This window comes from Marmota monax, unplaced genomic scaffold (assembly GCF_021218885.2).
Source record: "Marmota monax isolate L192 unplaced genomic scaffold, Marmota_monax_Labrador192_F-V1.1 WCK01_AAM20220418_F8-fsc00014, whole genome shotgun sequence".
Taxonomy (NCBI): domain Eukaryota; kingdom Metazoa; phylum Chordata; class Mammalia; order Rodentia; family Sciuridae; genus Marmota; species Marmota monax.
In genome coordinates, this window is record NW_026695222.1 from 13,746,166 (window position 1) to 13,759,038 (window position 12,873).

General features: G+C 56.9%; 1 protein-coding gene across 5 annotated transcripts in view; it reads right to left on the minus strand.

Moving 5' to 3' along the window:
- Window positions 1-864: 864 nt before the first annotated feature.
- Window positions 865-12,873, minus strand: part of Nol4l (nucleolar protein 4 like) — a 115,536-nt gene continuing 103,527 nt past the window's right edge. For all 5 annotated transcript variants that reach the window (XM_046433335.1, XM_046433334.1, XM_046433337.2 and 2 more), the window contains 5 exons: window positions 10,897-11,082; window positions 10,631-10,822; window positions 10,265-10,387; window positions 9,715-9,916; window positions 865-5,378 (listed from right to left, as the gene is read on the minus strand). In XM_046433335.1, the coding sequence (XP_046289291.1) occupies window positions 5,158-5,378; window positions 9,715-9,916; window positions 10,265-10,387; window positions 10,631-10,822; window positions 10,897-11,082 (924 nt within the window). In that variant the 3' untranslated portion in view covers window positions 865-5,157. The remainder of the gene's footprint in view (window positions 5,379-9,714; window positions 9,917-10,264; window positions 10,388-10,630; window positions 10,823-10,896; window positions 11,083-12,873) is intronic.

The window sequence follows — 12,873 nt, forward strand, 5'->3', positions numbered from 1 at the left end:
GTGGAATGTCAAGTACAGAGGGTTCAGAGCCAGGATGTTTGCTCAGTTTTCCAAATTAGCACCTAGGAATTGCTATAAGACTTTGGTGTCAGTGGGTTGGCCACGCACCAGGGGGGCAGGGGAAAAGGTCTGTTTTGTAGTCTGGCAGCTGCAGTTAAGGTCTTGCTTGGTTGCTGACTGAACTTAGTCACTATGTAGCACCCAGTGCCTCTACGCTGCTCCATCTCTAAGTGGGATAAGGTGACTGTGACATTTAAATAACAGTGAGTAGAAGGCTTGCCACCTGTGCTGAACAGCTGCTTGTCTGGTGGGGCCTCACTGGACCAAACCATTGGCCTGCCGGAGGAGGAGTAGGCCCTCAAGACTGTGTACACCTGAGAAGCACCCCAGGAAAACTTCCTTTTAACAGGCAAGGTGCCAAAAGGAGAGACTACAGGTTTATTCAAAATTTAGGGCTGAGCAGGGTGGTACACACCTGTAATCCTAGAAAGCTAAGGAAGCTGAGGCAGGAGGCTTGGGAGTCCAAAGCCAGTCTCTGCAATGGCGAAGCACTTAGCAACTCAAGTGAGACCCTGTCTCTGAATAAAATACAGAATGGGGCTGGGGGTGTGGCTCAGTGGTCGAGCCAAAAAAAAAAAAAACTTGGAAGGATTGTGTGTGGTGCTAGGGATCCTGGGGATGGAGTGCTTCACTACTGAGCCACGTCCCAAGCTCCAAAGCTTCCTGAGGAACTGAATGTGTGTGTGCCAGATTATTGGTTAGAAAATGCTAAATCTTCCTGTTTTATTTTCAAACTGGGTCCTGAAGAACAAGAGAGCTGGTTGGCCATGCTGCCGTCAGTAGGACACAGTGGAAGCTCAGCACTCGGTTTGTTCAGTGTTTATTAAGTAGATTCAGTCTTATATATGATATACAGATTCCAAAGGAAAAGGATTCCACATACTTATGAAATCAGTGCATTTAGCAGTAATACCATGGAGATAACAGCTCGATTAACAGCTCATTGGTCTTCTGTTAAGTGAGGGAGAGAGGGAGTCGGCCTGTGCTAGTCATTCCACAAACAAAACAGAATTTAGTCGCATCACGCAGAAGACACATTCTAAGAATTAAAATATTTAGCCACATTTACTGGAAAAACTCACTGTACAGAACACAAATACTTTTTTATAGAGAGCATTGAGGAGGAAGTCCTCACCTGCTTAGAAGAGCCACGTTAAGTTGCATAGGTGCATATCTGTAAAAATATAATTTAGAGGTGAAGCCATTGATTTAACAAAGAGTCACCTTTAAAAGTTGGTGCCATCTGCTGCTTGCCATAAGTGCCATATGCTTAACTGCCTTGGAGCCCTGGCCCCTCCCCAGGTGTGGTGGCTCACTACCAAGCTGCCTCCAGAGCAGCCCTGGAGAAAGGCTTGTACCCTCTGCACTGAGAGCCGGAGTCTCAGATGCGGAACTCAGACGCTTCCAAAGCAGGTCTAAATTATGCTAGAGGCTTGATGACCTCACGAGTTGAGCCTAAATCCTGCTTGGCTTGATCCCGAAGGCCACGCGAGTCATCTTGACCTTCCCATGGCCAGGCCGCCTGGAGAACTATGTTCATCCCAGAATGAGCGGACCTGCGTTCGCCTGTCATCTGTGGGGAGATCCACCACCACCAGTAGGAGGGCTTGCTCCTGACCCCTGCTCCTAAGTGGGCACACGATAGAGGCACATGGGCCATCTACCAGGTGGAGTGTTTTCCAGCAAATCTGTGGTGTAGGTTTTTTTTTTTTTTTAATTTTAGGTAGAAATGGGTAAAAAGTGAGAGGTTTTTGTTTTGTGGCTTTGCTAAGCAGATGAGCTTAGTGAGGTGCATCTTCCTCCTCAAGGGCGAGTCTTGCAGGACACACAGGGACTGGGGCGTCTGTACATGTAAACAGTACACTTTCACTGAGTCCAAAATTAGGAGCAAAAATACAAAGGTTCACATTGGTCTTAGGTAGATACAGGCGAAAAGGATTGAGCTGTTGAGCTCAGAAACAACGAAAACAAAGTTTCTAAAGCACCACTAAATTATATAAAAATCAGACCACGGACGGATTGAAACTGGTATTCTGGTGAAATACTTTACTAATCTTGTAAAAAGTCTTACAAAAAATTACAAATTAAAAGTATCAACCCTCTGAGTTCAAAGCAGCATTTTGAAAATGAACTGGTAGTTAATCCTATAACCACCCCTGGAGTCATGCGTGGCCCTTGAGAATAGGGAGGGACGGATGGGTTCCACCTGTTTGAAATGCTCTGAGACCCTCCTAGCCCTGCCCGTACCTCTCCCCCAACACTGACTTGTGAATAAACTGTCATTGGTATGAGTGGTGACAGAAAAATAATTTCAGATGGGGTCACACCACCACTGGTCTGTGAGATGACCCACTGGTCAGACCAAGTGCCCACTTCTCCAATTCTGCTTCTCATGGAGTCGGCCCTGCAGACTCTGGGATTGTGTATCCTACTCTTGCATTTCCTTTTAAACTCAGATCCTCAGTGACTACTTGGTGCTCTGAGTCCCTCCAGAAGGGATGCCCTCGGGCAGAAGGCAGTCTCTCAGGGAGGATGGAGAGCAGCAAGCTGAGTCCTGGGCTGGCCCTGTGGCACCCTCCAAGTCAGGAGTGAAGGGAAGGCTTGAAGCTGCATCTTTTAAAACCAAAGTAGAACAGAACAAGTTCCCTGACTGTGAAGGAGTTAGTGGAACCCTGTTCACACAGTGACCTGCTCCTGGGTCAGCCATCTCTGGGACTTCAGGTATAGCTTCTATGGGGTCAGTGTGGCAGAATCCATGGTCCTGAGGTCCCAATGGACCGGCACTGGCATTCGTTCCCTTTTACTTTAAAACACTTGGACCAGGCCCACACCGCAGCACTGAGGTTTGCTGAGGCAGCCCGTGGCGACACCTTGCGCTCAGGGTACTGGAAGTTCAAGCGCAGCTTATGCTGATCTTTTAGATGGTGTTCTGCTGGGGTGGAGGGAGGAACCCCTTTGCAGTCTTTCTCCTGTCTGCCAAGAAATGCAACCTGTTTGTGCCTAGCTTGGTTCTGCCTCTGGGAGGAGAAATGACACATTAAGCAACAGGAATTCTAGGGCGGCGATTGTCTCTGCCAGGTTTTAACATTAAGATTTTCACAAATTGCCTGGGGTAACATTTTGCAAAAGGTCTACTGATTACTTTGTATTATCGTTCACACACAAAAATAAATATGTACACAAATTCATATGTCAGGGAGTCGTACTGAGCAGGCAGGGGACTGGGCACGTGGATGGCCAGGTGTGGGAGAGGCCTGGGCACTGGAGTTTGTGCTGTGCTGAGGAAGGGGGTCTCAGGTGTCCTGGCCCCCCCAACCAGAGACCTAGGGATTGGTCACTTGGAAGGCAGAGGTGGTGTGGCTGGGTGGGCATCATAGAGGCCACTTGGGAGGCCACCCTGACCGCAGGTGGAGGTGTGCCTGGGACGCAGCACCTTGCCTTGCAGTTTCTGGATCTAAGCAGGGTGGGTGTCTGTGCCACCCTGCACCTGCCTGCTGTCCTGAGGGGTGGTCTGACATGGTGCTGGGGCAGCGGCCAGGGCTGCAACAGGCAGTTGGCTGCAGAAAAGCTGGTTTGGGAAGGGGTACCTGCTCTGGGATCAAGTGGCTCTCTCTGGCATCCTAGGGTCCACTTGGCCCTGGTTCCCCTGGGGTCTCTTTGCTCTAAGGGAAGAAAGGCAACAGGGCTTCTGCCAGCTCTGGGCAGGGGCAGGCAGCAGAGAGCTGCAGTCATGGCTACGGAGCGTTGTGTGGAGGGCCTCTGGGCCTGCTGAGGTCCGGGAGTCCCTGGTTTAGCAGCACTGGTCTGTATTGCACTGAGCAGGAGGAAGTGCCTATCAGGGAGGAGGGAAACCAGGCCAGCTTTTTCTTTTTGCCCTTTTCACACTCCAGGGACTCTGGGTTCCATCCAGGACTGGGCCTTCCCCAAGGACCAGTCCTAGGAGAACCCAAGTGGCTTCTCCACTTCCACTGACTGCAACCAGGGGGCGAGGGGGTGGGAGCTGCAGTCCACACCGGAACTCACAGCTGCCTGACAGCTTTTCTCAGCAGTTAGGAAGGCCCCTGGCCTGTGCGACAAGGTGAAGGCCACTGCCCTGCTGACCGGACTGCTCTCTCCAGCACTCTGTCCTGTCAGGCAGCTGCGAGGGCCAGAGGACTGCAAGCTGCTGGCTGTGAAGGACAGGACCCTCTGTGGGCTCTGGCTCCTGGACACCCAGCCTGACTTACCTCCTAGGCAGACACATTGTGTGGGGGAGTTGGGGAGACAGCCGTTCAGAACAGGCTCGGGGCACGTCCTGGAAAAAGCCCACGCTGGAGTGTGAGGTAGAGTACAGGTGGCCGTGTGACGGGGCTCTGTAGAGTGGGTGGGGTGCCTTTTTGTTTTGCTTTGCAGTGGGTGTGGGCGAGGTCCTCCAGCTTGGCGGTACCTGGCTGTGTCCCTGGGATCTGCAACAGGACAGCCTGGTCGAGGGGTGGTGGCCTTCCCTAGGGTGCACTGGGCACTCAGAGGGACAACCAGCCTGGCCCCCGCCCACCCCTGCTGGCCCCCGGCCCGCATCAGTGTAGTGCTATGGAATGTTAGGTAAGGGATACGTCCTTCTGATCAGACAGACACAGACTGGCAAATCTGTACAAACACAAAAGAATCCATTTTCAGAAAAATAAATTACTAAGGGGAGAGGGAAAAGGGTCCACTTTGCTTTTTTCTCAATAAATATGCAATTCTGCTCACCTAAGACTTGAAAGGTAATTATCTGGGGGTGGGATTCTAACATCAGGGTCCACGAAGGTGATTCTAAACAGAGCTGCAGCCCCAGCGCCTTGTCAGGGGGCCCCAACCCTTCCAGAGCTGCCCCGTGGGCCTCTCCAAGCAGGTCAGAGCACCCGTGTGGTGAGATTCAAAAAAAAAAAAAAAAAGAATAAAGAAAAAAGTGTCCTTGTGCCCAAAGTCTCAGGTGCTTGGAGTGTGGCTAGAAACAGCTCTTTTGGATCCCACCTCTTTCGGAAAACAAAATGTACCAACTGGTGAGGCAGGAAGCCGGGTCTGGGCTGGGACAGCCTCCTTCCCCAGGGTAGTGCACTCCATGTGCCAGTGGGGTCAGTTCTGCTGTAAAATGAGGTTTTCCAGTTCATCTGCAGAGCGCAGCAGGAAGGCCGCAGACTCTCGGTAGCCAGCAATGAGCTGCCGCACAGCGCTGATCTCCGTGGGGCTGAGCTGGGCGGTGGGCATGGTCCTGCTGGTGCTGTTACTGGAGGGGGTGGGCGTGGGGGTGGTGGAGGTGGTGGAGGCCCCACCTTTCATGCTGAGGTCTGTGGGCCCTGTGGAGAGGAAAAGAAGGTAAGGCGGGAACAGACCCCCATACGGCATCTGGGAGGGGCACGTCCTGGGTGCTGGCTGTGAGCTGGGCACTGAGTCTAAGGGACCTTGCCTGTCTCCCTGATGGTTGTACCTCTTGCTGGGAATAGGACTTGCATTTGAAAAGGGATGTCAGTGCAATCTGGCAAAGAAGAGGGTCTTCGGTACAAAGGAGAGTGAGAGGTTTGTCCAAGATCACGTTGCAAATACACGTGCAGAGGGGTCTGCACTGGGGGCAGAGTGGCATGTGCCAAGTGCACAGGCTTTGGCATTAGGCAGAGCAGGACTCCAACCCCAGCTCCTTGGAAATGACCATGCCCTGTGCTGCCTCCCAACAGACACATCCCTGCTTCCATCCCCAGGTGCAAAGGAAAAGGAACATTCCACCAACCTGAAGCCTCAGGTGGTGAGCTGTGCTTGGGAACAGGAATAGTGGTGCTGGTGTGGGACTGGATTTGTGTGCCTTTCCTCCCACACAGGTAGGCTGGGAGGGGAGACATGCAGGGCACTTAGCACACTGACAGTGACCAGGGTGTGTGGAAAGCCCAGGAGTCGCCATGAGGGGGACCAGAGAATAATACCAGGATGTGCTCAGATAGGGTGGGCTCTGATTGGGATAAAGCCAAAAAAAAAAAAAGGCCCATATCCCAGCTTGGTCAGGTGGAACACACCCCCAGGAGGGGCTGTGGTGCATGTGAGTGGAGGAAGGGGCTGGGTGCCACGAGCCTCTTCCTGCTGAGCCTCAGCACCTCAACTCCCCCTCGCTGAGGCCTGTAGTTGCAGTACTGTGGGTTGAACTCTGCCTCACGTATGCCAGGCAGGCATTACTCTACTGATCTACATCCCCCACACTCCTTTAAGCTTTATTTTTTTCAGATAGGGTCTTGCTAAGCTGCCCAGCCTAGCCTCAAACTTGCAATCCTCCTGCCTCAGCCTCCTGAGTAGCTGGTATTCCTGGCAGGCATGGCTGTGCCTAGCTGAGGAGTTCTTTTGTGCCTGTGTGAGGAGGAAGGTTAGTCCTTCTGGGACAAGAGAGGGTGTCCGGTGGGTGTGAGAGGATCCAAATGGTCAGGCAGGGCAGGGCCCAGAGAGGTTTCCTGGGGAAATGGTCTGCGGTCTGCCCTCTGCTGGTGGATGGTGGCAGCAGAGAAACCCCCAGGTCTTCTGAAACATGATGGGTGTTTGGGGAGAGGGGAACCACCAGGCCCTGTCTGGTCTTGGCCTTTCCGTGGAGTGGGCTGCTGGATCTGAAATTGAGCTGCAGGATTCAAGTCCCTCTCTGCTACTTCACTGGCAATTTCTCAACTTACTCTAAGTCTCAGATCCCCCATGTGCAAAACCAGGAGGCTCTTGAAAGAGGAGCTGTGGTGAGGCTTGTGCAAGGCTCAGCACAGGCTGGAGGGGTGGAGGGGTTTCGCAGCCTGCAGAAGCCTGACTGCCGCGTCCAGCCCATGGGGACAGGCTTCCACCAGGCCTGGGGCTTTCTGCACAGGTTCTGGCAGAAGCAGAAGCGCTGCCGCTGGAAAAGCCCCCGCAAGGTGTTCAGCAGGAAGGGAGTCAGAGGGGGAGCCGTGGGGAGGTGGGAGCTGGCTTGGCCCCTGCCCTCCCTTCCTGGCCCTTCCCCAAGCCCCCCACCCAGGCTATCCTATGGGCGTGTGAGACTGTTCTGGGCTTTCAGCTCCCGCCCTGCCGCCCTGGGGCTGACGGCCAGCTCCCTCGTGCTGCAGTGCAGTGGCAGTGATCATGCCCTAACGAAGACACAACTAAAAGTAATCTTTGGGATAAATCATGGAAATTTCACTGCCACTGAACAGAAGCTGGTGTGGTCCCCAAATGGAGAAGGAAGTTGGGGGTCTATGGTTGTCACATTCTAGCCACAGAACATGAACAACAAGAAGATCCAAGGAACTGGTTTGCTAAAGAATGTCCTTGGAATTGAGAGCTCAGGGGACAGTCAAGACCATTAAAATCAAACCCAGGAGTTAGGAGCAGGCTGTGTGCAGCAGCCAGGCGCAGGGGACAGACCCCAGGCTGGCGGCCTCTGACAGCTCCTGGCTGTTGTTGCAGGGCAGGACGCGGAGGGGGGAGGAGGCCACCCCTTCCTGTGCTCTCCAGAGCTGCTTCTGTACGGCTCTGATTCCTTCTAAGCAATGCTCAGAGGTGGCCAGCGCCACCTGCCACAGCTGACATGAGCAGTGGCCCTGGGGTTCTTCTTTCCTCCCTCTGTCCCCAGATCCTGTCCCATCACCACTCAAGGCTGTGCGCAAAGCTTTCCTTCTTTCTCCCCTTGGCTGTAGCTAAAGCCTGGAAAGAAGGTCTCTGTTTCCTGCAGCCAGTGTGACCTGGAGACAGCCCCACCAGGCTCTGGTCACGGTGGGTGATCAGGTTGCCAGTAGCTGCCGTGGGCTGGTGGGGAGGCAGGGTGAACTGCCCAGGGCCATAGGCAGACCGCAGGCCGGGCTCCACCTAAGCTCATCACCATCTCTGGGTGCCGACATAGTGAGCAGATTTAGGAGCCGAGGCACCAGTGTGGCCGTTCCCAAGGGGCCATCCTGCTGGGCAGGCGCTGAGGACTGCTGCCAGGGAAGTGGTGGGGCTGGTGGCTCTGCACCCACAGGCTGCCTGTCGTCTCCTCCAACTGCTGGACTGGAATCCAGACAGTGTTCTCCAAATGAGTGGTCACAGGACAGGGGCTGGCCCTGTGACCTTGCCACCCGTCTCGAAGGAGCCACAGTATTCAGAGATGGGAGACCAAGGCTCTGGGATGCTCAGGGGCCAAGCCTCTAAAGCCTGCCTCCAAGAACAGACTGGGCTGCTGTCTGGGCCTCTCTGGCAGGTGTGGATGTGGTGGGAGGGCAGCAGGCCCCATACCCATGAGGGAACCCAGCAGCTGCAGCCCTGCGGCAGGCTATGCTGGCTGTGCCAGTGGACACCTGCCACCATCATGCACTATCAGTGAGGGACCAGGCCGTTCCTCTCTGTCTGGCTGGGCCCCAGAGTCCCATATAAGTGGAAAGGGGTTCCACCCTCCCAATTCTGGGCCCCATTCAGACACTCCACCAAGGGGGCCACTCGGCAGGATGTTTTCCCTGGGTGGATGCTCCAGTCCTTCCTGAGCTGGCCTGTCTGGCCTGGCCTCAGGGATTAGGGCCAGGCAGCCTTCCTATTTTAGGCTAAGAGGCATTAGGGAGGGATGAGAGGTTAAGCCCAGGCAGGAATCTTCCAGGGACCCACATGTACTTCCCCACTTGGGGGCGCGGTGAGTGTGGGGAGCCAGGCTGCTGCAGGCTTCGGATGAGGGTGGTGTCGGGGCAGCCTGGTCTTCTCTTGTGGCTAGGGACTCTCCCTTGCTGCTCAGAGACAATGGAGGTCTCAGAGTCAAGGACAGGACTTCAAGAATGCACAAGCACCTTCAGCCCAGACCTGGCTCCAGGGCGCCCCCTACAGGCGGCCCCTCTCCCCTCTCTCTGACCTCTGACAGCCTCCAGGAACACTGCCTCTCCCTCCAAATCTCCCCACAGGGACAGACAGTGACCAAGACCCAGCACAATGCACAGCCTTTCCAAGCTAAAATCCCACCCTGGGTGCCCATCTGCCCCGCCAGAGCACAACCGGATGCCTGGCCCAAGAGGCCCTGTGCCACCTTCCCCTGCCTCCCTCCAGTGTAGATAGTTCCTGCTCTGTCCCCGCATCAAGGTCTGTGCACGGGCCGTTCCTCCCCATCCACCTGTCACCCACAGCAGAGCTACCTGGACTGTACCTGAGGCACCAGCCGAGGGGCATGGAGCTGAAGGAACCAACAGCTAACCATCGCCCCGCTGAGGCCCAGCACCTGGTGAACAAAGCTGTCACTTCACAGGTAAGGCCAGGAGCCAACGCCTGGAGAGGCTTGCCTTCCTGAGCTGCCTGGTGGCCCAGGCCCAGGCCAGCACAATATGACCTACTCACCGGGCCTCGGTCATTGTGTACTAAGTAGGGGTGCGGAGGATCCAAGGCGGGTAACAGCAGGGCCTCGGCCGGAGCCTGTGCCCATGGGGGCCCTATACAGGAGCCAGGGGGAGGTGACGGCAGTGCCGGAGGGAGACTTGGGCAATGCTATGGAGGTGAGAGGGAGAGGGAGGTTCTCCATTTTGCCCAGCTGAGGGTTTCCTGGCTGTCCAATCCAGGGACTAGTTCAGCTGATGGCACGGTCGTCAGCTCCTCACTGCCCTCTGCTTCCCCTGCCCTGGGCCTCCCTGAGGCTGCTGGGCAGATGGGCTGGGAGCTGGTCAGGGAGCCAGAGCCCAGGGCCCCACTCACCGTTACTGTGATTTCCTGTCTGGAGGGAAGCCGGGGGCTGCAGGTTGCTGCTCAAGGCCCCATAGCCACGGTAGCTGTAGTTGAGGCTGCCGTTGACATACACAGGGTCCTGGGAGTAGGAGGAGGCTGGCAGTGAATAGGTGGAGTGGGTGATGGCTGCGGAGTCCCGGGAGTGCTGCTTGTCCAGGGCTATGGGCTCGTCCTGCAGAGGCAAGAGGGTGGTGCTGGGGAGCCAGGGTGCAGCAGACCCCGGCCAAGGTCCCTGGGCACAGGATCCACAACGGCTGAAGCCCCAGGTTTAACCTGTTCCTGCTCCCCGGGGGTCACCTCCCCCAGCCACCTCCCTGACTCTGCGGATGGTCACTGCCAAGGCAACGACCCTTTCCAGGTCCTCTGGTCTTGGGATGAAGTCTGACTCCCTGTCCAAGTTCTGCAGGGCCTCTGTGACTCCCCCACCACTTCTGGGCACAGTCCCCTCTGTCCCTTGGCCCACCGTAGGGTAACTGGTGGCCCCCCGTGGGTGCAGCCCAGGAACTGGTGGAGCAGGCACCTGCGAGGACTGGTAGATCTCCAGGCGCATCCTCTTGGCGGCTTTCCTGGTCTCGCTCTCGCAGGCGGCGGCGAGGATGTTCTCTGCCATGGCGGAGGTCAGGTGGGGCGGCGTGGGTCTGGTCTGCAGGTAGAAGGGGCAGCAAGCTAGATGGTGCGGGCAGAGGCCTGGCCCAGGGTGGGGCAGGAACTGGGGGTCCAGGACCAGGGAGCCTTTCCAGGCTTCAGGTTCCCCATTTAAAACAGGAGTCAAGGGACCTGCTTCCAGGGCTGCTGGTGGGTTCTGGGCCAGGCGCCCGGCCGTGGGACGCTCAGGACCCCGGGCTGGGGCTGGGGAGCCAGAGTGGCGCCGTTGGGGAGAGCTCACCATCTCCATGCCGTTCTTCTTCATGCGCCGGCAGGACTTGAGGTACGTGCGGATGCGCTTGCGGGCCCGCTCCTGGAACTCAGGGAATTGCCGGCTGCAGGACTCGATGATGGCCTGGATCTTCTCCTTGGGCTGCTTGGAGATAGGCACCATGCGGTCCAGGTTCTCGTCCACAAAGAGGCGCACAAACATCTGTGGGGGACACAGGCTCTCAGGGCGGCTGTCCCTGCGCGCATTCCCCAACGCTGGCCCTGCCCAATGCTCACGTTGAAGGCCTTGAGGCGCTCGGGGTCCATGCCCTCAGAGTCATTCATCTTGTCATTGTCCTCGTGGTCGTCATGGTCATCATCGTCGTCATCTGCCGTGGGGGCCCGGCCCACAGTCAGGTCTTCAGGGCAGCCACTGACCTCAGTCTTGATGGAGTCGTAGCTCCCAGAGCTGTAAGGTGGGGACTGGCCGGAGGCAGGAGGCAAAGGGTCAGTCAGCCTGTCGCTGCTAGCATGGTCCCCTATAGGCCACAGGGACCTGGGGACCCACTCTTCAAGGCCCTGAGCAAATCTCCCCTCTCCAGCTCCCTTCATCTGTGACATGGGTGCAGCACTCCTGCCCAACACCCTTCCTGACCTTTCCCCCTGGAGGCAAGGGGGGGCAGTGGTTTCCTGCACACGGTGCCCACACCAGGCCCTGCCACACTGCCTGAGGGACACAGAGGACTCCCAGCCCGCCCTTCCGTGTGCCAGGATCTGTTTTGGCTTCTGGGATTCCTTTCTGATCCCCAAGGGGCTGCTATCCTGAGTTGACAACCAAGCTGTCACCAGAGCAGGAGGAGGGACAGATGGGCTGGGAGGGGAAACAGCCCCGGCGAAGGGCCGACAGGCAGAGTTGGTTTCTGGAGTGCTCAGGGCTCTGTCTGCCCACAAGGAGACACTGGGGCCCCAGTGAGGATGTGTGCGCAGAAGCAGGAGAGGGAGTCAGACCCAGCCCACCCGCCCCCCCCAACTCCTGCGGCCGAGCAGGCTCCATGTGCCCCTCCGTCCACAGCGCACGTCACTTTCCTGAGTACGTGGCTCTTGCTCCCCTCTCTGTTGCTAGGAGGACATCCCTGGGGCCTCACCCTTTCTCTGTACCTGTGTCCAGCCCCACACCACCTGCCCTGCCCCTGCCTCAGGGCCTTACTCGGGGATTGCTATCATTAGCCTGTTAGAAGGTCGGCATCTGTGCCCTCTCCTGACTTCCTGGCCCTTGCTCTGCAAGAGGCTGGCATCTAGCAGGTGAGGAGCTGGGCTCTTGGAACACAGCTACAGGTCAGGTGCTGTGATGTTCTGTGACATATCCTGGAGGGACCCCAGCCCTCAAGGAGCACATCAGTGAAGACACAGCCTGGCACCCGGTGCTGCGGGCCTTCCTCCACTGCTGCCCCAGGCTCTGGTGACCAGACCCCTGGGGCCAGCATCCTGGTGCTGCCTGTCTCCTCTTCCATACACAGGCTGAAAGGAAGGCCCCAGCCCTCCAGACAGTGCAGAGGGTCAAAAGACCTGCCTGGCACAGTGCTGGCTACCAGCTGGCCATGAGGCCTGGGCAGGTCACATTGCCTGGGCCAGAGCAGACTGTGGGAACTACAGGTAACACTCATGGCCCCTTCTCACTGCTTTGGTCCCTGAGCCCTGGGCCCACCCCTGGGACCTGTGGCCATGGAGGCAATGGCTAGGGGGCCCCGAGGATCCAACCTGCTCCCTGCCCCCAACAGCAGCTCTGCCTGCTCCCTGCACCCTGCCAGACAACACTCTGGCCAGAGACGACTCGGCACCATCCCTTTGTACCCATGAGACACCGTCGGGAGCCAGCCTTGGCACCTACCCCGCCCGCTCTGCAGAACAGTCAGCCCAGGAAGGGGGAGTGACTGTCCAGGGGGAAGCTGGAGCCCAGGGCTGCAGGGCTGGGGAAGATGTCCCAGGAGAACCGGCACCCTCCAGTGCCATCCTGTTCTATTGCAGGAAACCTAAATGGCCCCAAGATGGCGCGTGGAAGTGTGAGAGTGACCCCATGATGGGGGGGCCTGCCCTGCCCACCTTCTCCCCCCTGGCCTGGGAAGAACTCCACCCCTGTATCCCTGGGGCCTCACCTTTTCTCTGTACCATCTGGAAAACGAGGACAGGCAAGCAAAGTATCCAGGAAGCGTGAGGCCTGTGTTTTGGTGCTGAATGTCCCAAGCAAGGGGACAGGTCATAGGCACACAGGTCACC